Genomic DNA, 22,982 nt, shown 5'->3' with positions numbered 1-22,982 from the left:
ATTCAACTCTTTTGATTTGTGTGAAATATTGGAGTAAACTAAATATAATATGATAAAAATTACCAACAAATCTTACCCACAATCACATTTGCATCTTGTTGATGGTTTAATTTCTGTTCGCTTGGAGTTGAGCCAGCAGTTTGGGATGTATGGTGACCCGGCAGATTGGGATGTATGGTGATCCACATCTATCGTCAAAGTTTTGCTATGATTGGTTGTCTTGACAATTGGAGTTTCAATTTGGATATGGGTTTATTTTTTAAACCACTATTTCTTGGGCAAGTTATATAATTGTTTTGATAGAAAAGAAGTCCCTTATATATGTTTCATGATAAATTAAGGGTTTAATTTGTTTTGTTTTTAATTTATGTACTTATATTTTTAGCATTTTAATAGTTTAATTTCTATTTTGCTTAAAGCTACAAATTTCCCCTTACCACTATCAGAAAATTGGATGAAATTTAAAAGAAATTAAAGGTAATTCTCATATTGCCATCATTAATCTATCCTCGTTGTATTTATTTTGAGGTTCACATAGATCAATAATTGCGTCAAACACAACTATTGTTAGCATCTTACTTTTATTTATGTCTCATTTATCCCAAATACATATGATTTTTTTTTTTTTTTTTTTTGTTGGTCTGACAAATACATGTGAGTTTAACGTATCAATTCATGGGGTAAATCCGCCATGGCCCGAATGCACAGATATGTACCCTATGCACGAGCTTCCAATTTTTTGAAGTCCACCTTGGAGCATTTTTAGCAGTTTGTTCTTTGCCATGACAAGGAGGGGAGTTAAGGTAGCTACTATTCATTGAATAGTGGCTGCTCTTGTAAAAAGCAATGTGTGTTTCCAGCAATTGCCCTTTGCCATGGCAAATACTATTCATTTTTTTGTTTTTTTCACAACTTTTTTTACCTAAACAATTAATTTGGATAATATTTTCGGGTTCCTATGTGTCAATACTCAATACTATTCATATCTCATAATCAAATAAAATTTTCGGGTTTTAAATTTCAGATAAATTTTAAATTTTCAAATTTCAGATAAATTTAAAATTTAAAATTTTCAGATAAGATATCATGCTCCATGCCCCTCCGGTTTCAATAGAAGAAGCCATAATATGATAGAGAAAAATAAAACTTGAAAGTGAAAAAATATTTAGTAGAAAGTGAATAATAGTAGAAGGAGAAGAAAATATACGAGGATTTGGTATTAAAAGTAAAAAGTATTGGTTGGTATTTATAGAAAAAAATTTCAGTATTTTTTTAAAAAAATTTCTTTTTTTTTTCATTTTTTTATTGCACAAAAATTGGCTGAGTTGGATTGGTGAAAAAAAATCTGATTAGAGAGCTCAAAGTGCGGCACGTGGACTATAGCGGCACTGTAGACTGTAGCCCTATAGCAACACTGTAGCACGCTGACGTCATGGTAAAGCTCAGGCCAGCCCAGTCTGCTGGGCCCCACCATCTGCCCGGGCTTTGTTTTGCTGCTGGAAACAAGATTTTGGCTCAAAACCCCGCCAGCCCTCCCCTTGGTTGCATTGCTGGAAATGCTCTTAGATGGCACGCATGCAAAGTCATTTTAAGCTTTGCAACCCCCTGGCCCTTAGATCATTGCGACTGTCTTTCCTCTGCAACAAGGCCTGGATGGGTGTGGATGTAACATAGCCAGTAGTTTTGTTTAGGCCCTTAAACCTATGTGGGGTGGTGTTTATTGATTTCCAGGATCTATACCCATGACTTGTAACTAGATATGGATGCAATCTAGCCACCATTACATTCCCATACATCCACCAAGAAAATATATAAAGAGGTTTTTTTTTTTTTTTCTTTCCAAAATTAATAACTCTGAAAAATGTTAGACATTAATCGCATTTTCAGATACAATTACATAAAAGCAAATGAAACCTACAAGTGCTTCCATCTAGATTACAATACCACGTGCTCCTGATGTACTTGCAGAGTCAACTTGGAATTTACTTCTGTATCTGTATTCTTTTATCCTTTATAGGCAGCTCCACTGGCTTCTGAGCCTCATGTGGATGATCTGGGCCCTTGTAAACCTTTAGGTGGTTGAAAAGTGCTCTGCCAAGCTGCACAAGGGAATTTGTTTCAAAAGGTAACAGATGCACAGCTGCAGAGTTGCAAAGACAGAGTAATAGCTAGTTTTCTAAACAGCAATTTGTAATTGAAAATTGAAATTGTGACTGGTTAAAAACTCTCCTCCAGTGCAACTCAAGACTAGTCATGTACCATACTAATAGAAAAGGTAAGAAAACTATGAAGGAAAAGCCAAGCACACTTATCCATGCAGATAGCTTCAAGTGTAGTCTTAGTTTATCAACATTATGAATGAGTCCAGGAGTTGTAAGTTTCGTCTATTTCAACCCTTTGTTTAGCAGTCAATCATATATAATGTAAAATGAAAGATCTAATTTTATTTGTCTGTGTAGGAACTTACCCTCCCTTTTGGAAGCATACCCCGAACAGCATGTTCGATAATTCTCTCTGGAATTCTCTGCTGTAGCTGGTCAAATGTTTCCACTGTCATCCCACCTGGTCGTCCAGAATGCCTCCTGTAGAGCTTTTGGGTTCTTTTCTTGCCAGAAACTGCAACCTTCTCTGCATTTACCTATAAAGTTTGAAAGCACAACACAGTCATCCACCTGAGCGTGGAAGCATTTGCGAGCCAAAAGAAGAAAAAACATGCAAACAAGTAAAGTTAAAGCAAATGCCAGAACCTTGACAACCAGACAGAACAACAATAAACTACTTGAAAACATTAAGATGATCTACTAGAAAACCACAGTTTGACCAAACGCATTTTGGGACCTACCCAAATTGAATAAACCAACTAAAATAAATGATTTTAAGCTAACTCTACAAAACAATAAATTTTCAAGATTGCTTCAGAATACATTCAGAGTCTGTAGACTATACTTCTCACATTTATTATGATTTCAATAAGACTGGCTTAACTCCAAGAGTCCATCCTATTCTTCTTTGTTCAATCCCTGGTTACCTTCTTCGTGATTTGTGTGCGTGCATGTGTGAAAATTTCTAAAGAATGCCAAGGGGATGTCAGACAAATTATACAAAAATTAGATAACATAAACCACAAATGGTAGGAAAACATGAAGGGATATGTGGAGTCCACTCAAAAGCCAATACAGTAACTGGTCCATCAAAATCATTAAAGGCTGTTCTTTTTTCTTTTTCTTGTAGGAAACAGAATGGATATAATGAAAGAAACAGTGAAGTACAATGAGAGTGGACCAGCCATCCACACACGATACAACCTACAATAACCAGAATCTCAATAACACAACAGCCAGAAGGAAAAAACCATCTGCCAATCTATCCCAAAGAATAACAAAAAACAGAGAGAAAAATTTAAAAATAAAGGCAGTTTTCACTAGAAAGCTCTCTCTTCCCCCACCTTGCCTTTTATAAAAACCCATACCATTAGCAGTTTTAAAAATAAATCCGCTAGATCTCATCTGCAGTTGAGTTCTTTATCATTTTTATCATCACGCGGTATGAATGGTTATCATAGAACAGTTATTGCAGTAAAAGTTATTAAATTTTAATTTTAATCTCATACAAGTTCATATTTATAAAAAAATAATTTTCCCTTTTTATTTATTTTTGGTTGAACAGACAACTACCACAAATCCATCAGTTCATTATTTTTGCTTCAATGATGTTATGAACTCATGATTGGATTACATGGCACACATAGAATTAAATGAAACCTTTATTTTCTTTTTCTTTCGTCTGACAATAAAAAAAAACCTTTACCTCATGTAGAAATAATCTTGAAAATAATTAAGAAAAGAACAAGATATAAAGAGCAAAACATGGTGCTGGAGGCACCAATAGTTCACATGATGGCAATGATACAAGTAGAAAGGAAAAGATTGTAGATTTTTTTTGTAACCATTTATCTCAAAATTATTTCACTAATCCAAGCCATTTCTAAGATATCCCATATAATAATCTCACTTGGCATCTAACTGGAAGCATAAAATAAATACCAAGGATTTTCAGAGTCTATGCATTCTAATATTCAAGACACCCATGCAGCACCTCCAACACACACTCCCAAGCCTAAATGCCTTACAAAGTGATGAAGACAATTCTAATTTGCAGAGCTAAACTTGCAGATTAAACGAGCGAAAGACATCGCACCATGAGAGAATTCACCCATCAGCATCATATGTTCAATATTTTCATTAATCTAAATTCAGGACTAAACAGTGATAAAGACTCTAATTTCACACTATCCAAGAAACCTTAAGAACTACTCCTCAACCACTACCATATACTTCAAAGGAAGATCAAGATTTAGTCTGCATCTAGAGCAATGATAATGAAGAGAATGCTTTGGCATAAGTATTCTACATACCACAATGACAAATGCCCCCATGTCCACACTGGGGGTGTAGGTTGCCAAATTCTTCCCGCGGATGTAAATCGCAATTGTGGATGCCATTCTTCCAAGAATCTTGTCCGTGGCATCCACAATATACCACGGCTTTTCAGTATTCACATGGTCTGCAGCTTTTGGATACCATGTATTATTCCAAATGTCCTGAAGAAAGAGGGGGAAATAGAAAAACAATGTACCACTTCAGAGAAAACCAACTGAGTCAGTTAACCGAGTCAGGACCTAAGTACATCTAGGCATCAACAATTTGTAGACCAACATTTCATAAAGATGCATGTAATATAATACATATTCATATTCATAAACAGACCCAAAACATGTACTCGACAGAAGTTTCATGCATAGAAAGCCACCTAGTGTTCTATAAGACTACTCATTTGTTACAATTTTCACATTGGAGAACTGTTCAATGCTAAACAAATTCACAAAAGCCGGTGATTACATAGGATTCAAGCATAAAACACAACTCTTGAGCACACATAACGTTCAAATTTATTTCTTTCACTGTTTTGCTTTCTGGGTCTACAGTTCTAACTCAAAAAAATTCAAAATAAAAGTTAAAAAGTATTTAAATTTGACACATTTTATCAGAAAACAAGAACAGCACAAGATATGTATGGAGAGAGAGTGTGTGAGGAGTACATACAGGGCCGTCGACTTCGTCGTCCTCGAACATCCAGCGTTGATCTAGGGGGACGCGAGCGATTTCCTTTGTGCTGAAGACCTCGAAGCTTCGTCTTGGGTTGCTTCCATTGTCAAAACCCAGGTTGGTGGTTGTGGGAAGCCAAAGCTTTTGTGGTGGTGCCACGGAGAGCCCAACAAATGGGGTTTTAATGACATTCTTTGAGGAAGAAGAAAATGGGGGTTTTGTTGAAGAAGAACAAGTGGAGGACGATGAAAGCATAAAGGAAGAAGATGAAGCTGAGAGCGAGAGTATAGTCATTATGTGTCTCAGTCTCACACACTTTCTGGGTTGGGTTTTTCAAGTCTTTGTTGATAAAGAGGATAAGATGGTCTACTTGCAGATGGACAGAGATCAAAACGCACCGCTTCCCTCGTTGTTTCACGTTTTCATTTTTTTCCCTGACAAACAATAAAAACCTAACATTTGGAATTTACCCTCGCTATTGTCAAAGTTGAGCTTAGTGTAAGTAAAAAAGCTTACTTTTTATTGAAGAAAAAACTCTTTTTCAAATAATTATGGGTGTTGTTAAACGAACTCTAAAATTAATTGAGTACACCTTATGATCTAAATACATTCTAATATTTAGATTAAAATATAAAATTAACTAAGTACGCCCCATTTAATTACTAAAAATACCCATAATACACCTTAATAACACTCTATCACACAACACAAAATTTGAAAAGAATCAAATAACTTGAGGCTTATTTTTTTAAAAAAAAAAAATTCATATCATTCTAGAGCGCAAAGAAAGAATGGAATGGAATGGAAATTGTTGGATATAGAGAATAGTGTGATGATGAAGACAGCTCAGGTGGTGATAGTGATCTTCATTCCATTGAATTAAAAATGGACAATACCAACAGGAGCTACAAATGGAGTTATGCTTGTTGAGATGACACTGAAAATGATTCGAAAAAGACTTCAATTGATAAACAATTTAAAGGAAGAATATCTCTCTCTAAAAAAATGTAGTGGGAAAGCATATGCTTAAACAAAAATTCCAATGAAGTTGATCGGGAGTTTAGCATAAAAAGTCAAGGACATTCAAATGAGAATCATATGGAAAAATCCGAGCTTGTTCCTCAAACTCAAGTGCAAGAATATAAAGCTGAAATCAAGAAAAATGGATCTGCCAAGGGTAAATTAGGGTTGAATATGGTGAGTAAGGTGTACTTATTAAAATTACATTTGTTTCACAATTCAATATATCGTTTTTTGTCATTTTATATTATGGTAAATTAGTAATGTAATAAATAATTTGGTAGTAGGATGTACTCAGTTAATTTTAGAGTTCGTTTAATAGGATCCATAATTATTGGTGTACTTCTCTTTCTAATGTCGAAAAATGTTTCATTTTGTTATTAATTTAGGGCTGATTTGGGAGGTGTTTTTCTTCAGAAAATCACTTCCTTAGTAGTTGTAGCTACCTACCACAAAAAAGAAACATGATAGAGCTCTATATTATCACTTGATATTATTAATTTATGTGAGTTTGGGTTAAGATCCAAATAGAAATATCAAAATTGACACTTCATAATTTTAGTTTGAAGACTAACGATCTCATGTTTAAACTTTAATAACACATTATTTTTGTGTGTGAGAGAATATCATTCCCCTTCCTGATTTGGCCAACAAAAAAATTGACACTTCGTATGGACTGACTCTGCTAGAATCCAAATAGAAATCTTCTTAAACACTCAACCCGCATTCAAAATCCAAAAACCCACACAAAAGAAATGGCATTGTCAACTCATCTCCTATTAAACATCAAAGCTCCTCCAGTTCCTTCCTTATTAAAATCCCACCGCTCCTCCTCCTCCATTCTCCCCAGAAATTTCCTAATTCCAAGCCCTTGCCACAGGAAACCCATAAAGGAGATCATGATGAAGCCTCAAGCAGCCAGTGTGCAGAGTGCAGTATCAGAGGTAATGAGCCTGATCCAATCATCACCTCCCACGTGGCAGTCCGCCATCCTAAGCAACCTCTTGATCTTTCTATTGGGTTCTCCGATTTTGGTCTCTGGGCTCTCAGTCTCTGGCATTGCAGCTGCTTTCTTGCTTGGTACTCTCACTTGGCGCGCTTTTGGGTCTTCTGGGTTTCTCTTGGTGGCCACATACTTCGTCATTGTGAGTGAAAAATCTCCTTCTTTTATGTCTGTGAGTGTTTTGTGGAGATTAATTCAATATGGGTCTTCATCTTTTCTACTTTTTTTCTGGGTATAAATTGGTCAGTCTGTTAATTTCATAGAACTTATTCATAATGGGTATAAAGTTTTCTTCTTTATTTAAACAATTGTGCTCCAAAGTCTGTTCTTTTTTTCCCCTCATTTTTGGTTTTCTGAATTTGAGCGAGGGCTGCAAAACTTCAGATGCTGAACTTTCCTACTGGCAGTTGATAACTTTACTTAGTTAAACGGGGATTTTCATGAAATCTGTAACTTAAAATTAACAATTTCATGCCATGTGGCTCATTGAATTATTAAATTACAGCTAAATAAAACTTCAAATAATTTTTAGTATGTGTAATCCTTTTGCTGCTTTGGTGGACTATACCCTCTTCTACTGAACCGGTGACCATTCTTGCCACTGCAGTAACCATTCATGCTAAAAATGTGTAATGTCTAATTCTGATTTTGGTCAAAGTAACGTGTTTTGTTGCTATTAGCTAGTTCCCTTCTTCCCAATTTTTATGTGTTGGCACACTTTTTTGAGAAGCTGATTGGTAGGCAAATTGGCTTGATTGAAGACTAACTGTTAAGCAATCCTTTTTCTTTCTTTAATGGAACTAACTTCCAATTCATTTCTGCTACTGATATTTCGTAATGGGGTTTGATCAATATCTTATCAGGGCACGGCAGTCACAAAGGTGAGAATGGCACAAAAGGAGGCTGAGGGGGTAGCTGAGAAGAGGAAAGGACGGAGAGGCCCAGGAAGTGTTATTGGATCCAGTGCTGCTGGTTGTATTTGTGCTTTTCTTGCAATATTTGGAGCAGGAGGAATTGGATATTCTCGGCTTTGGCAACTTGGGTTTGTTGCCAGCTTCTGTACTAAGTTGAGTGACACTGTCTCAAGTGAGATAGGAAAGGCATATGGCAAAACAACGTAAGTTTCTGTGTTTGGTTTTAGTTGGGCTCTCCATGTAAATGTTGTTAGATTTCGTGTTACATTCTTATGATACCCAGTTGAGAATCGGTGGAATGTTTTAAACCTTGTTTTTTCTTAGATAAGCAATATTTTCTTTGGTCTCATAGCTTGCATGCAAATTTATTTATTGCTATTACCCCAGCTCAATACAAAATTTCAATTGCCTAAATTGTGCTGCTTGACCAGGTACTTAGTTACAACATTGAAGGTAGTTCCAAGGGGAACAGAGGGGGCTGTAAGTGTCGAGGGAACCTTTGCTGGACTTTTGGCCGCTATTCTTCTTGCATTTGTTGGTGGTCTCATGGGTGAGGTGCTGTTTCCTGTATAATCATTCAATTTTTGTATGTTTTATCTTTTTGTCTGTTTTTTTTTTCTTTTCATTTTATAACGTTTGTTGTACTTTTGGTCAAACAGATAACTGCCCCTGAAGCAATTATATGCGTAATAGCTTCCCAAATAGCTAATTTTGGTGAGAGCATTATAGGTGCTGCTCTTCAAGACAAGGAAGGATTTCGATGGGTAGGCAACCATTTCAATAATTTGATTCTTTTTATGTAACTTTTTTCTCCTTTATTGATTCTGTTCACCCAATCAGTTTGGTATGATTGGGTCATGGGCGTGGAAGTTTGCTCTTAAGAATATTCAGGAGTGCCAATGGTCAGCCAAATTCATGTTTTGGTGAATCAATGTTGAATTTGGGAAGTATGTGCTTTTTTATCCCATTGAGGTTGGGCTGATAAACGGGATGAGTAAATTTAGGAGCATGGAGGGCTCTAGGGGTTACATGTGTTTATAATTTTCTTTCTCAAAGGTCTTTGGTACCTTAAGAAGCATGGAGGGCCCTGGGGTTACATGTGTTTATTAAGAAAAATAGATTTGTATGATTTTCTCTCATGATGAATTAGAGATTGATCCGTGGTGGACCATGATCTTCTTCTTCAACCCAAAAGCTGCAGCTTCTTTCAACAGATTTCCCTATCTCTGTAGACATACCTGACTGCAACGTTCTGGATCTGCTACGTAATATAAATTTTTCTTGCTGGTTTGTTCTGTGTTTTAGCTCTATGTGCTTCTTACACGCTGTCTATGCTCTGTTTTACAGCTCAACAATGATGCTGTGAATGTCATAAACATTTCCATGGGCAGCATTTTAGCAGTCTTCATGCAGCAGGTTTTACTCCAGAACCTGCGTATGTAAATTCACGAAGGTTGAGATGCTTCTCCTCCTAAGTGCCAACCAGCTGTGCTAACAAAATCAAACATGATGCATGTGTTTTACACTGGTGACTGAAACTAGACCATTGCACTCTACATGGGAGCCAGATTACAATTTCAGCTCCTCTTATGGAAACATCATTCCTTTGCACGTCTGAGGTTCAATATTTTTGCCCTCCAATTTCTGGTTGACAACTGAAGAAGCTACATTTAATTACTCAATATATGTATAACGATGAAGAGATTGCGATACGCTCATTCAAAGTTATTCCGAAATTATTTTGGTGAACTATTTTCATCAAAATGGTAATTAAAAAAAAATGTATATACCATGGAAATTAATTTTAAGTAGTGACAAAGGGGATTATTTTGCTATGTTCCATGAAGAACATCATTTCTTTTTGAAATCTCTGAATTATGTTTGTGTACCATGCGTTACAGGACTGAACTGTATGATATTGTCCTATATTTGCTGCAAGTTCATGTATCAAGGCCCAATTATACCCTTTTTATATTAAATAATTTTCACAATTAATTTGGAAATTAAAGGGTACTATCGTAATTAAACTTTAATATTTATTTACCCATTTTCTCTATTTCATAGTGTCTTCTATAGGAGGCCTTCCATTCCAATCCAGGGGTCAAGTCAATTTGAATTGAATAAGATGGTCCAATTGGGTGGATTTCTGCAACTGAAAACTAATTAATTACCAGCTCAGGAGGATGTTAAAAATTAATGATTCAGTTATAATATGACAATATCAGATGCCTTAGAAATATTGCTTCATCAACCACCTCCATTTCTTGTGTCCAATTAGTGAATGTGATTCAGTTCTACTTGACCAATCACCCCACAGCCACAGTCCCATATAAACCATACCGTCCATTTTACTCTTAACAAAACAGAAGCAGCCAAAATGTGATGATGAGCACCTTGTTTTGAACGCCCCAAAAACCACCAGGAATTCCTCTCTTTCAAACATGCCCTCCTCGTTTTGCCACCTCTCATAAACCCCTTTGCCCTTGCATACCATGCTCTTCTACATTGTCTCTTACCCACCTCAAAAGCATGTCTTCTTCTCCACATGAAATTGTCCTCACCAGCTCTCCTGACGGCCCCATTATTGCCTATGATGCTTCCTCAGGCGCCGCCCTAGCACAATTCACAGGCAGCCGGTCACCACGCCGAGGCCTTGCAATTGTTGGGAAGAGTTATATTGCTGCCTCACACATATCACCAACCACTGCTTCTGGTTCAGTCCACCTTTACAATTGGTGGTCTTCAACTGCCTTCCATAACCTCCCTGTCCCGGAGCCCGTTGCACCCCTCACCGTCACGTCTGACGGGTTGTATCTCTTTGCCGGTGGCCTATCAGGCAGTGTGCATGGAATTTCAATCCCATCAGGGGATGTGCTCAAACCATTGCCTGCACATAGCAAGCCTGTGTCTTGCCTTGCAATCAGTGATGATGAGTCACTTCTGATTTCAGGCAGCGATGATGGGACCATTGTTGTTGTCCCTATCTTTCAGCTTGTAGGAGCCTCAGGATATGACAGTGTGGAAGAATTGATATTGCATAGGTTTGCTGCTCATTCTGATTCAGTGACTGCCATTATTTCTGGTATGGGATTATGCAACTCCCAGATTATCTCATGCTCATTGGATTGCACATGTAAATTCTGGAGTCTCTTGCGTGGAACGCTCCTGCGTACCATTGTGTTTCCATGCACTATTTCATGGGTTGCATTGAACCCAACAGAGCCTGAGTTCTATGTTGCAGGATCAGATGGTTCAGTACACAAGGGATCACTGAAAGTTGGAAGCAGGAAACTTGTGACCCAAGGCAGTGAATTGATCGCGTGGACTCCAAAGCACGGTGGAGCAGTTGTATCTGTGGTGATGGTGAATGGGGGAAGGAATTTGATATCGGCTTCGGAAGACGGGAGTGTTTGGGTCTGGGAAGTTGATGCGGGTCAGGTGATCATGGCTCTTGGAAATGAGATGGGGAGCATTAGTGATCTGGTGGCAGCTACAGGCATAAATTGTAGCAAAGCGTATGGTTTTGGAATGAGCAATGGTGCTTACGGATCTGGAAATTGCCACTTTGGGTCTTCTGGCAAAGAACTTATGAATATGCCAATAAAGAAAATATTAGAAATGGAAGATGTGTTGAAAGTGGCTGCAAATGATAGAAACAGAGCCATTGATATGCTTGAATCTGCTATTGCAATGTATGAGAGGCTCTTGGAACTCATCCTCAAGGAAGCCAAGAGAGGTAGTCGCAACAACAAACAGTGGTGAAAGGGAGAAACATAATCATACAAATTTCTATATGCAAAATCTGTTATAGTACATATATATTTTTATATAATAAATTAAATACATTGGTGGACACTAGTTTTTTATTTTTTATTATTCATTTCATATCTGCCCTCCTGAAAAAACTAGATGGAATGTTTGTTTGAACGGGCATGGAAATCTGGTGCTCACAAGTCACAAAATAGCTAATAGTACAATCAAATACGCAACATTCTGAAGACATTGTTAGAATGAAATGAAAATTCATCGTATACAGATCGTGTACATAATTATGAGGTGCAACAGACAACGGAAACTTGTATTCAACTTCTATGTAAAGCAAAATGTGTAAGAATCTGGTTGCTCTTACTAACTTCTTAGGAAGAAAATGGGGTTACTCTCGTTAGACAACCATTGGCTCCAAAAGTTTAAGTTGTCCGTCAACTATCAAGGAATGAGTCAACAATGTATATCAAGTTTTACGTTTTACTCCCCCCTCACATGCATGATGGGCCTGCATGTGGAGAGGCGGACAAACGGAGAAAGACATATGGCATACAAACATATAGGCGCAACACCACCATCCATCTTGCAGATCAACAAAGAAGTGGTAACATGAATCTCTAAACAAGAAGATTAGAAGGAAGCCTAGTAATGGATATTTCCTCCCTTGCATTCCTGTTTTTGGGCTCGTGCTATCTAGCAGGCCAACCATACTCTTGCCATGTGCAATGTTGTCCAACAATTCAAACATTTAAGCATATGCTATTGTCCAATTTTTATGCAAATTCAACATGTTTTCATCATTCAAATTGCAGATACCATTTGATTTGAAGCATTCCTAACATAAAAGGTTGCGTGGTATTTGAACCCTTAGTGAAAAACAAAAAGAAAACATGAAATGACAATACCATGACTCGAAACATAAAGTTGTGGTAGGCATGGGGCTGGGACTTAAATATCATGCACAAGTGAACAAGTACATAACTTTCTAGTAGATCATATCATAATACCTTGACATAAGAGACCCACAAAACATATAGACGGATAAACTTTTATTTGTGATGCTCAATGCATCTCAATGAGAACCAATGACATATTAGTTCAATCATACTGCTTCACAGTCTTAACCATATCAAATATAAAAAATGCTAGCATCAGCCCTTGTGAGCCTCTGTAAACTGCATGTGAAAGAGAGAAGCCAATGCACAAGACATGGGAGGCAAACAGTCATGGACAGGTCATCAGTTGTTACGATTGTCTAAGATGTCACATCAGCCCAGCTGAGATATTTGAACCAGCATAAAAATTTCAGAACTATTGAAGCAACCAAGGAGCCAGTAAGTGACCATAGCTTCAACATTTCAAAGCATCTGAAAAAACGACTACAGATTTATCACCAGGTAATTGAATTTATGACAACTTTGCAAGGTTCTCAGTATAGAAATATCAGAACATCCAACCACTAGGTCTGGGTTCTTGAATTCATTGAATTTTATGAGCATGGTAACAACTCTGACTTTCCTATCGAACAAAGGAGAACCTTGTAAATCTTAATGGGAAAAAATCAACTCCATATGATGCAGTAACCAAATACAACTAATTTATTTTTATTTTGTGAAAAGATGTTTACAGACACTACATGGAAAGTGGTAAGTAAGACAAATCTACTTTCAACAGATACCATAGCATAATATTACACTTATTCTACTCTAGAGAAGAAAGAACGGTACACAAAATGATATTATAAGCACAGTCAAACAAATCCAACATATGGTAACTTTTGTAGCAAGGACTAGAATTGCCTACGACGTTTTGAGACGGTACCATTATGTTGAGAATAAAGAGGGTTTTGCATTTGTGAGTGGCAAATGTCTGGAACAAACATTGCAAAATCAGATGAAATCTGAGAACTTCTAGGCCAGTAGAGTCCCGAGGCTGTAGGTGGGGAAGGTATCTGGGGTACCATCCAAGAGGTCTCTGGCACCTCACCTATGCACTCATAATCTTCCATTTCCTCCTCAGATGATTTTAAAGCTGGTGAGTCATACTCCCCAAGTTTACCGCAGTCAGCCTGATAGAAATAGCACAAAATAGAAGCACCATTATGCACTGAGATAACCATAAGGCCTAGAAAAAAATATGACAAGGAGTAGGTCATCAGTCACAAAGGGTACTTCATTTTTTTCTTTTAAGAAAAAAATAAAGGAGTCTTGAATTCTGTCTTCTACTTGATAGCCTAATTTAAGTCGGTTCTTCAATAAGCATAAGGGGTTTGCAACAAAACAGGGGTAAAAATGGGTCAGTGTGACCCAGAGCACAAGCCTATAAGACATTCCTGTTTGCAAATGCAGTGCAATCTTATGAATTGACTATTGAGAGTTTGAGACCAAATTGCAGTACTTTCTTTCCAAATTTCTTATTAAACAGAAAAATAGGTGCCACAATTTTGTAATATGAATATAGCAGCAGTACCATATCATAAATTCTAATAACAATTGAACATTGGACACCATGGCCACACACCTTGGAAGATCCATTTTCAGTGTAGCTAAAACTCTGATCAAAATCAGAGAGTCCCAGAAAGTCATCTATATGCCACTGAGGAACAGTCCCAGCTGAAGAACCCCCAGCAAAAGGCATCACATCAACACCGGCCGGTGCTACCTTGCACTCCACAGGCATTGGATTGTGCGTATCGCATCTCGACCCAGACCCAGACCCAGAACGTGACTTGACAGAAGAAGAAGAGGCACCAACACCAACACCAACAACACCACCACCACCACCACCACCACCTCCAGAATCAGGCTCAGTTGGCTCAGGGCCAACTTTGATTCCGGTGAGCAAAAACCTCCGGTGAGCTGACACCAAGCTATTAGCAGCGTGTATAGCAACATCACATGTTCTACAGAGCAAAGCTCGATCTTCTAAACAGAAAAAATACCCAACTGCCTCCTGCAAATCATGAACTCAAATTTCAAACAAAACCCATGTTGATTTTCATATTCTTAAGAAGAAAAAAAAGCAACTTTTTGATGTGGGATTTAAGTACCTGGCAGATATCGCATTTGGGCATGTGAGATGCAGACAGAGGAACCCTCTGGTGCTTGCTTGCGAGCTTGTTGGCTTTGTGAACCTTCTCATCACAAGCCCAGCACAGAGCTGCCTCGTCTGCACAGCATAGTACGTTGGCCTCAGCTGCCTCGCACACGTTGCACTGTATCTTCATCTCTTTCTCTCTTTCTAAACCCTTCAAAAATCTCTTCTTGGGTTTCTTCTCTCTCAACAGTTGGAGGAGGAGCTAGTAAATGAGTGATTTTTGAGGCCAGCAAGCCATTTCAATTTGTACACGTGGAGGTTTCTAACAAGTGTCGTGGCGTAGGAGGCCGCCGTTGCTTTGCAACTGTAAATTACAATACTCCTCTACTAACAAATATCTTAGCTCAATTGCTTGCACACTCCACTCGGGTCGGGTTTTGATTGATTCGGATCCATGGTGTGTTTTCTTTAATTTTTTATATAAATAATATTGGGAGAATCACTATTATACCCAATATGGGAGCCCAAATAGGACTTTAGAAACACACCCAAAGCCCATTTAGGCCATCAATTTCTTAAAACAAGAACCCCAAAATCTCATAAAAATACCCAAAGCACTCAATAGGGCATCAAAGTAATTTAATAATCAATATTAAATTCAATAAGGTTAGCTATCATTTTTTGGGTTTTTTTTGGGTTTGTTTATAGAAATTCAATTGTGTAGATATTATTTATAATATTAGTGCTAGAAATGGGTATATCACTAAATATCTTAATAATATTTTACTTTATTTTAATTTATAAGTAGAATAGGGATCACATCTGTTTTAATTAACTTGACTAAGTCTATATATCCACTATGTTTTTAGAATGGACACTGGAGCAACTTGGGGCGTTTTATTTCGGGTACAAAAATTAATGAGAGGGCTCACCCAAGGACTGGTATTGTTTGGTAGGCATGGGATGCCTTTATTGTTCAAGTCTTCAACTAAATGAGTTGTAGGGTAGGTGGTCCTAAATTGAAGGGTTAAGGCTCAACCTCAAAAATTATTACGGTGGTCTTTTAATTAAATATCGCGTTGCACCGTTCGTCTTTTCTGTCAACTCTAATAGTTTTTTCGTCAAAATTGATCATATGCGATGCGCCTGATATTTTTTTGAAGGGCAAATAAGACTTTTACCCAATTACCACCCTCACCACTTCTCAGCCCAGTCGCACGACCCTCCCCTTACCTCAGCAACTCAGCCTCTTAATCTGAGAACTAAACACTAATGTCCAAATGGAACGAAGCCAATCAACAACAATTCAAGAATGAAAAAGGGAAGTTCAATAAATAAATAAAATCAAGAAATTCAATTTTATATAGAATTGTACCAAAAGGGGATGCGGCAACCGAACTCTGAGAGAGAGAGAGAGAGAGAGAGAGAGAGAGAGAGAGATTGGGGTGGACTGTTGGTGGGGTGGAAGAGGGTTTGCTCATTTTGATGGGTTTGAGCCTGGTGGTGCTGAGCTTGAACTCGGTGATGCAGGGAAAAACGTAGAGGTGAAGCTGTTGAGTTGAGGTGGGTGGTTGTGGTGATAAATTTGGGTAAGTGGGGATGGGGATAAAGTGGCTGTTTTTTGGGTAGTGTCAGTGGTTTTTTTTTCTTTAAATAGTTTATTTATTTAATAAATATTTGACAAGAATTTCTCAATTTACCTTTAATTTTGACCGAAAATCTTACAGAATTGACGGAGTGACCAATAATGCAACACGATATCTAATTAAATGATGATTATAACAATTTTTGAGGTTTAAGGACTAAAAGTAAAGTAAGAAAGGACTATTGCTACAATTTTGCTTTTTAATAAAGAAAACCAACAACATATGTACAAGATAACTAGAAGAGTGCTCATTGAGGAAAGATAGTCATGATAGGTGTCTTGTTGCTTTCTTCTAGTGGTATTTGTGGGCTCCCTTGTACATGTTACTAACTTGAAACGGAGATATAGATTGAATGAATCATTTTCGTTACAAGTTATTTACGTGCAGTTATGAATTAAAAAGTAATGCGAGATATATACTTATTCTTGATTTTTCAATGAAGTAAGGAATGAGATTCCTTGGAGAGGACAGCCTAGCCTATACAAAATAAGGCCCTTTATGAAGAACCTTATGTAGTTCCCACCATTGTGAGTTTTACAATTAAAAAGCAAATAGCAAATAGGGTTGTGATCGTTTGGGATCTCCACATGTTCAAGAAGGCCAGGGCTACATGGTATGGAAGGTCAATTTGTACATGCCCAATTGGACCTCTGTTAATTGTGTACTTGTAGAAATTGGGATCCCTATGGTCTTGAAGCTCAGTATAGTATTGGTAACACTTAACTATTGGAGATGGAAACTATATGGTCTTTACATGTGATCCTTTTTCTTTTTCTTTTTAATTGATAAGGGAGGAGAGGAGAATTCGACTTTGGGATCTCTTACAACGTTGAGAAGAGAAATATCACTCAATAAGCAAAATAAACTTACATGTAACAGAAATAGCACTGTTTTGTTATAATGAATACATAATCCTAAGTTGACAATTTCACACAAGATGATTACCGTAGCAGCCCCAACTCCACCCCATAGTAATCTGACTTTGACCTTCTATTTAATGAAATTCGATTTCAACCAAAAAAAAAAAAAAAAACACTACACCCCATGGCCCACATATGGTGGGCATGTCTATACCTAAAAACAAATCAAAAATAAATGTACGCTTTTAGGGATTTTAGAATTCATAATCATTTTAGAAATATTAGGTTTAGGTGGTGGGTGAGTTATAGAAAACGTTCATAGACACGTCATTCTTATGGCTGCTGCAGATTGGACACAGGCCAATATTGAAAAAAACTAGAAAACTCACTTGCTCTCTTGCTGCGCTCTCTTAGCAATATCCAAATAAAGGAGTGATTAAAATCAATACCAACGGGTGCAGAAAATGTGAGGATAGACGCATTGCTGTTGAGAGTGTACTAAGAGATAGTTCTGGGCAGTGGATGAGAGGCTTTGCTGTTAATCTTGATGCAGGACAAGTCTTGGAAGCTGAGTTATGGGGCATCTATCTTGGACTGAAAATTGCTTGGGATATAGGTTGTAGTGCAGTTGTGCTTGAGTCTGACTCAGCAACCGCAGTACACCTTCTTAACAAAAATGTGGAAGACCTTCATCCTCTTGCTGGTATGTAGTGGGGATGCCAAAACTATATAAACAAAAACTGGGTTTGTTCTATTCATCATGTATATCGTGAGTGCGACGTGGTAGTAGATAAACTAGTTGAATTGGGTTCATGTCTTGAGTTGGGTCTGTCAACCTTCCATGACCCTCCTGACAGTATTAGGTCCTTTCTTAGTGAAGATTTATTTGGAGTCTGTAAGTCTCGAGCTATTGTTTAATTTCTTTGTTGGGCTTTAGCCCCGTTTCTTCACCCTAAAAAAAAAAAAACCGCTCATAGAGACTTGGGCTCGAGTCGGGCCATTCATATCAATTAAAACCGACCCGAATATCATATCGCCAGGCCTACATATCGCCACGGTTCTTGGAATTTAAAATCACAAAAAAACGTTTCGTTCTCATAAACAAAATCTCAAACCAGAGCTCGTGACTTGTCCCCGCCATTTCTGATTCGAATCAGAAGCTGTACACACCAATCTTCCAGAGCAAGAACATTTCCCGCCAAATCCATTCTCAAACCCCTAGGGCTTTTCTTCAGTTCTCTCCCTGCGTTTCCTCCGTATAGCTGAAAACTCATTTTTCCAATTGGAAGAGACAAAAGAACAAAGAAAAATTCAGCTTTTGCGATAAATCTCTGTAAGTTTTACCATGCCGTGATTTGGATTTCATCGTCAATTTTCTCGTCCTTTCATCTGTAATTTTTACTTTCCTTGGCGTTTTCAGGAAGTTTATTTTACTGATCGGAGCTTACACCGTGAAACGGCCAAGTTTTACGAGCGCAAAATCGCAATTAGCCTATAGTTCGAAAGCTTTCTTCGCAAGCAACTAAATCAAAGTTTTGGCGCAGAATTTTGGTTAACGTTCAGGTACGATCCTATTTTCAAGGTTAGAACGCTCTTTTCTCTGTTTGGTCGCTGAGAAAACGTTAAAATCAAAGGAATTTGCATATACGATGCAATAAGTACTTATTGATGGGTAGTCTTCGGTATTTTTATGCTTTTTATTTCTGAAATTATATTGTCAGTGAGCATGAAGGTATTTTCTTTCTCTGCATATTTTTGCCGTAGAAATGATGAACAAAAAGAGAGTAATTTAAAAAGAAATTTTTGTTAATTTGGACATAATTGATTTAACATATTTCTCATATATAAAATACTCAGTGAGTTCTTTACTTCTACTTCAGACATTGGTTCAAAGTTTTGGTGGAAAGTGAAAAAAAAACACACAACTATGGCTAAAATTTTATGTTAATAGTCGCATATGAAGCTCATGTCAATCTTCTCATTCTTCGAATTTGTGGCATATTTGATATTGCTGACCTAAAGTAGTTTAGTATTTCATGAGATGAATAAATTACCTAACATGTATAAGATTAAAACCTGATGGAATGGTTTTTTGTTGTGCTAACTGTTGTCGGTAAAAACAGACTTGAGTAAGTGATTTAAATAGAGGAGCATCCTACCCTTACCTGAGTTAACATACCAAGAGTGTTTTAACGTACACATAACAGATCTCTATGCTGTTTCGAAGTCTTGTAGTACGGAGTGCACCACTTGACTGTAAACTTCATACTTGTTGAAATACCTCATTATGTAATTTGTTAAATGCATGACTTAAGTGGAAAAACTTAAGGGTGAAGTTTTCTTCGCTCCAGTTTTGATTAGTTGTGATACCTGAGTTCGCAACCAGTTTTGTTAGCTCAATCATCCAACTTGACTGAAATTCATGAGGCTTCTCTATTATCATCAAAATATGAGATTAGCATCTTAGCTTTTCAATGTTTTTGAAATTTTCTAGTCACTTAAGACTTCAAAACTAAACTGCATTTTTGGGACAGGTTCTCTTTCATTGCTTTAATTTTGAATTCCCGTTTGTAAGTTGTAACAACTACTCTGAATTTCAAAACCATCATGCCTTTTGTGTCCATTATGAACAGACTAGTATCTTCTTTTGCTAATTTGTCTTCATGAGACGTCATTTGCGTTATGGTAGTTTCTTTGTATGTCCATGTCATTGAAGCATGACTTCACCTCATGCTTATATCTTCTCTAAATTGGAAAAATATTATGCTTCCTTTGTTTATTTGGCTACAAGCCTCTCTGGTTTCTCATTTGAAACCAATAACAGCAGGCATATAAATCAGTTGAGAAACCTTGAGATAGCGTTGTTGATCAACATGTTTTATATGCCGCAGACATGCCATTGCATTAGAGATTGTCTTTGAAGGCTAAAATGAGATGCAATGCGTGTTGGCGAGAACTAGAAGGGCGAGCTGTTTCCACCACCTGTGGCCACCTTTTGTGTATCCTATGCAAAGGAAAATTTTCCCTCTACAGTTTTATAGCTGTAACTTTTCTTTTTTCTTTTTTGTGGATTTAGGGTTGATTGGTATATTTGCATAGAAGTTTCCTTAATAGTGTGAAAAGGCACAGAGGATGCCAGCAAGATCCTTGGCAATGATGGAGCATGTCCCATTTGTGATCAAGTGCTCTCTAAGAGGTAAGAGTTGGTAAAGATCTTAGACAATCTAGCATTTGTCTGGGAATTTGTATTCTTTAAGCCTTGGCCTTTTTTAGGTGTGCAGGTCTGCTTAGCATCCATGAACATAAAATGAGAGGTTGTAGTTTTTTCTTTGTTAATAATAATAAGTAATATGAGAGTGTAAATATATGGACTACATGGAATGAATGCTGAAGACAAAATTTATTCTGTTTCTGGCATCAATGGTTGCTGCAGAATTATTTTCCTGTAAGAACCAGTTTAAGCAATTCTTTGATAGAACCCAAAAGGCAAGTTTTATTATCTTACCAAAAAAAAGAAAACTGTAATTTGACAGCTCCTGGCACCAATAATACTTGGGTTTTTAATAGAAACAATGTGGCAAACCTGTTTCCTACTTTCATAAAGCAGTTGTCTTATTTAATTCTGCCTATCTCATTGTTCTCTATTCTTGGCAGTCTTATGAAACCTGTGGATATCAATCCAAACGATGAATGGGTAAATGTAAGCAAGCATTCCTAAATGGATAGACTTAGCTTGTCTTCAAACTTTATATTACCTTATTCAATGGAATCTTCCCCCCTGCTTGGTACTATTACTTTTCCTTACATTCTGTATCCTTTAACTTGATTTCTTGCTAACGTTCTAACATATTCTGTTTCAGATGGCCATGGCTGGAGTGTCTCCACAGATATGTATCCTTTTCCATTTGCTCTGCAATTTAATAATCTGATACTTGAAAACTGCTCCATTATCTGGAAAGAACAGCATAAAATGGGATAGCACAAAGCCATTGGTGCATTTTTTATGAGGGAGTGACCAAACCAAATAAGTTGTATATTGTAAGCAATTTTTCTCACTGTTTTGTAACAGAGACAATGGTCTGTACATGTTTCCCTTAACAATGTTCTTAGTAATGAAGAGTGCACACAGGAGTATCATGTTTTACATTGGGCAAAAGGAACTGGAAATGCAGTTCAAGATGAACAGAATAGTAGCTCAATTCCGGCAGAAATGTGAAGCAATGCAAGAAAAGTTCACTGAGAAATTGGAACAGGTGCATACTGCATACCAGAAAATGGCGAAGAGGTGTCAAATGATGGAACAAGAGATTGAAAGCTTGTCCAAAGATAAGCAGGAGCTCCAGGAAAAATTTGCAGAGAAATCCAGGTCTTGTGTCCATTCCCCACCTACTGATACTATTTCCTGAGGCATATTTGCATTGTTGGGGCCCTAATATATTGATTTTCTTGACTTTTCATGTACCACCAGACAGAAGAGAAAACTAGATGAAATGTATGATCAATTGAGGAGTGAGTACGAGTCAGTTAAACGATCCGCCCTTCAACCTGCGACCAATTTCTATTCAAGAAATGAGCCTGATCTTTTCTCAAACCAAGCTAACATCTTGGATAACAGAGAAGCTGTTAGAAAAGGTAACTTTTATCCTTTTAAAGTTGCAGAATTACAGTTCAATCGACTAATTGTCAACACCGGGATAGTATTTCATGACATACTAGAAATAATATTGTATAAGAGTACAGAAAATCCATATACTAATTTTGAAAAATAACACTACAAAGTTTTGACGTTTGATGCTATCATGACACTGAACAGTACTTCATAGCATTATGTTTTTTTGCTGGCTCAAATATTTCGAAAACCAGTTGACTTATTTCTTGCAGATTGGCCGGTTCTCACTCCTGAAACTCCAGGGCCAAAGGAGGATATATGGCCAGCAAGACAGAATAGTTCAAACTCTGGTGGTCCTTTTGACATCTCTGTTGGCTCACCGGCAAAACAAGCTGCTATTCCAGTTGATGCTGTGAACAGAAGGGCTGGTGCTCACCCTATGTTTGGAACTGGAGCTAGCAACCCCTCAATGACCTTAAGGAACTTGATACTCTCCCCAATAAAGAGGCCTCAGCTCTCTCGTAACCGTCCCCAGATGTTCACGTAAGTTTCAATCTTGGTTCTGCTAAATTTACATTGCTGCCAATAATCCATTGCTGAATCTTCATGACCTGGATTTTCAGGTTCTAGGCTTGAAGTCGAGAGTTCACTGTTTGCTGAAGGTCATGCCGGATATGTTTACTATGACTATAATTTCTTTTTTAGGAAAAAAAAAAAAAAAAAAAAAGAAATTCTCGTAACATGCCTTCGTGCTGACCCTTTGCTTTGGGTGAAGCTGTCGAGAGTATCCCACATCAAAGATGGACGTGTTGTGTTAATAGTTTAAATGGCAAAGGGTTTGCATGCTGGAAACTGATTCACCTCTCACTCTTCCCCCTTCCCCTCTTCTCCACTGGAAATCCCTTATGCAATTTATGACGATCAGAAAATTTTCATTAAGTGGTAATAATTGGTAGGTGGGAGGGAAAAAAACGTAATATAGGATTGCAGTCTTAACAGATCATATAGCTGCTGTATGCAACCA

At 37.4% G+C, this 22,982-nt stretch overlaps 5 protein-coding genes across 14 annotated transcripts; 3 read left to right on the top strand and 2 right to left on the bottom strand.

Annotated features, from left to right (window-relative positions):
• Positions 1-1,808: 1,808 nt before the first annotated feature.
• On the bottom strand, positions 1,809-5,457 carry LOC117624641 (50S ribosomal protein L13, chloroplastic). Its single transcript, XM_034356016.1, has 4 exons — positions 5,103-5,457; positions 4,415-4,600; positions 2,468-2,638; positions 1,809-2,099 (listed from the first exon to the last, which is right to left on the bottom strand). The coding sequence occupies exons 1-4, from the start codon at positions 5,397-5,399 to the stop codon at positions 1,983-1,985; spliced, it is 771 nt and encodes a 256-aa protein (XP_034211907.1). The 5' UTR covers positions 5,400-5,457; the 3' UTR covers positions 1,809-1,982.
• A 1,226-nt stretch (positions 5,458-6,683) lies between these two features.
• LOC117624644 (protein VTE6, chloroplastic) lies at positions 6,684-9,909 on the top strand. 2 transcript variants are annotated; one of them, XM_034356021.1, is made up of 5 exons: positions 6,684-7,270; positions 7,992-8,245; positions 8,474-8,597; positions 8,702-8,806; positions 9,390-9,909. In XM_034356021.1, the coding sequence occupies exons 1-5, from the start codon at positions 6,881-6,883 to the stop codon at positions 9,483-9,485; spliced, it is 969 nt and encodes a 322-aa protein (XP_034211912.1). In that variant the 5' UTR covers positions 6,684-6,880; the 3' UTR covers positions 9,486-9,909. The 2 variants fall into 2 exon arrangements, with proteins under 2 accessions (XP_034211912.1, XP_034211911.1); XM_034356020.1 differs by lacking the exon at positions 9,390-9,909 and having other exon boundaries at positions 6,783-7,270; positions 8,474-8,592; positions 8,702-8,812.
• Positions 9,910-10,186: 277 nt separating this feature from the next.
• LOC117626228 (protein ROOT INITIATION DEFECTIVE 3-like) lies at positions 10,187-11,887 on the top strand. Its single transcript, XM_034357887.1, has one exon. The coding sequence runs from the start codon at positions 10,572-10,574 to the stop codon at positions 11,802-11,804; it is 1,233 nt and encodes a 410-aa protein (XP_034213778.1). The 5' UTR covers positions 10,187-10,571; the 3' UTR covers positions 11,805-11,887.
• Positions 11,888-12,839: 952 nt separating this feature from the next.
• LOC117626229 (B-box zinc finger protein 22) lies at positions 12,840-15,134 on the bottom strand. Of its 3 annotated transcripts, none has more exons than XM_034357891.1 (4): positions 14,857-15,134; positions 14,328-14,759; positions 13,629-13,875; positions 12,840-13,084 (listed from the first exon to the last, which is right to left on the bottom strand). In XM_034357891.1, the coding sequence occupies exons 1-4, from the start codon at positions 15,031-15,033 to the stop codon at positions 13,071-13,073; spliced, it is 870 nt and encodes a 289-aa protein (XP_034213782.1). In that variant the 5' UTR covers positions 15,034-15,134; the 3' UTR covers positions 12,840-13,070. The 3 variants fall into 3 exon arrangements, with proteins under 3 accessions (XP_034213782.1, XP_034213780.1, XP_034213779.1); XM_034357889.1 differs by having other exon boundaries at positions 13,063-13,174; XM_034357888.1 differs by lacking the exon at positions 12,840-13,084 and having other exon boundaries at positions 13,383-13,875; positions 14,857-15,124.
• A 3,315-nt stretch (positions 15,135-18,449) lies between these two features.
• On the top strand, positions 18,450-22,804 carry LOC117623912 (E3 ubiquitin-protein ligase CCNB1IP1 homolog). 7 transcript variants are annotated; one of them, XM_034354954.1, is made up of 10 exons: positions 18,450-18,682; positions 18,770-18,912; positions 20,241-20,348; positions 20,473-20,545; positions 21,004-21,049; positions 21,210-21,240; positions 21,460-21,715; positions 21,818-21,981; positions 22,261-22,501; positions 22,582-22,804. In XM_034354954.1, the coding sequence occupies exons 3-10, from the start codon at positions 20,279-20,281 to the stop codon at positions 22,586-22,588; spliced, it is 888 nt and encodes a 295-aa protein (XP_034210845.1). In that variant the 5' UTR covers positions 18,450-18,682; positions 18,770-18,912; positions 20,241-20,278; the 3' UTR covers positions 22,589-22,804. The 7 variants fall into 7 exon arrangements, with proteins under 7 accessions (XP_034210845.1, XP_034210843.1, XP_034210842.1 ...); XM_034354952.1 differs by having other exon boundaries at positions 22,231-22,501; XM_034354951.1 differs by having other exon boundaries at positions 22,213-22,501.
• Positions 22,805-22,982: the final 178 nt, after the last annotated feature.

This window comes from Prunus dulcis, chromosome 4, assembly GCF_902201215.1.
Source record: "Prunus dulcis chromosome 4, ALMONDv2, whole genome shotgun sequence".
NCBI lineage: Eukaryota > Viridiplantae > Streptophyta > Magnoliopsida > Rosales > Rosaceae > Prunus > Prunus dulcis.
This window is presented reverse-complemented; position numbering and strand designations above follow the sequence as displayed.

Excerpts from the sequence above, each read along its gene's own strand:
- LOC117624641 (XM_034356016.1), bottom strand. The coding sequence starts at position 5,399 with ATGACTATACTCTCGCTCTCAGCTTCATCTTCTTCCTTTATGCTTTCA. Across the intron at positions 4,601-5,102 it reads ACGACGAAGTCGACGGCCCT|GACATTTGGAATAATACATG; the intron begins GTATGTACTCCT and ends CTCTTTCTTCAG. Across the intron at positions 2,100-2,467 it reads GTATGCTTCCAAAAGGGAGG|CTTGGCAGAGCACTTTTCAA; the intron begins GTAAGTTCCTAC and ends TCCCTTGTGCAG.
- LOC117624644 (XM_034356021.1), top strand. The coding sequence starts at position 6,881 with ATGGCATTGTCAACTCATCTCCTATTAAACATCAAAGCTCCTCCAGTT. Across the intron at positions 8,246-8,473 it reads AAGGCATATGGCAAAACAAC|GTACTTAGTTACAACATTGA; the intron begins GTAAGTTTCTGT and ends CTGCTTGACCAG. Across the intron at positions 8,807-9,389 it reads ACAAGGAAGGATTTCGATGG|CTCAACAATGATGCTGTGAA; the intron begins GTAGGCAACCAT and ends TCTGTTTTACAG.
- LOC117626228 (XM_034357887.1), top strand. The coding sequence starts at position 10,572 with ATGTCTTCTTCTCCACATGAAATTGTCCTCACCAGCTCTCCTGACGGC.
- LOC117626229 (XM_034357888.1), bottom strand. The coding sequence starts at position 15,033 with ATGAAGATACAGTGCAACGTGTGCGAGGCAGCTGAGGCCAACGTACTA. Across the intron at positions 14,760-14,856 it reads CCAAATGCGATATCTGCCAG|GAGGCAGTTGGGTATTTTTT; the intron begins GTACTTAAATCC and ends CATGATTTGCAG. Across the intron at positions 13,876-14,327 it reads CTGAAAATGGATCTTCCAAG|GCTGACTGCGGTAAACTTGG; the intron begins GTGTGTGGCCAT and ends TATTTCTATCAG.
- LOC117623912 (XM_034354951.1), top strand. The coding sequence starts at position 20,279 with ATGAGATGCAATGCGTGTTGGCGAGAACTAGAAGGGCGAGCTGTTTCC. Across the intron at positions 21,716-21,817 it reads AAATTTGCAGAGAAATCCAG|ACAGAAGAGAAAACTAGATG; the intron begins GTCTTGTGTCCA and ends ATGTACCACCAG. Across the intron at positions 21,982-22,212 it reads CAGAGAAGCTGTTAGAAAAG|TTGACTTATTTCTTGCAGAT; the intron begins GTAACTTTTATC and ends TTCGAAAACCAG.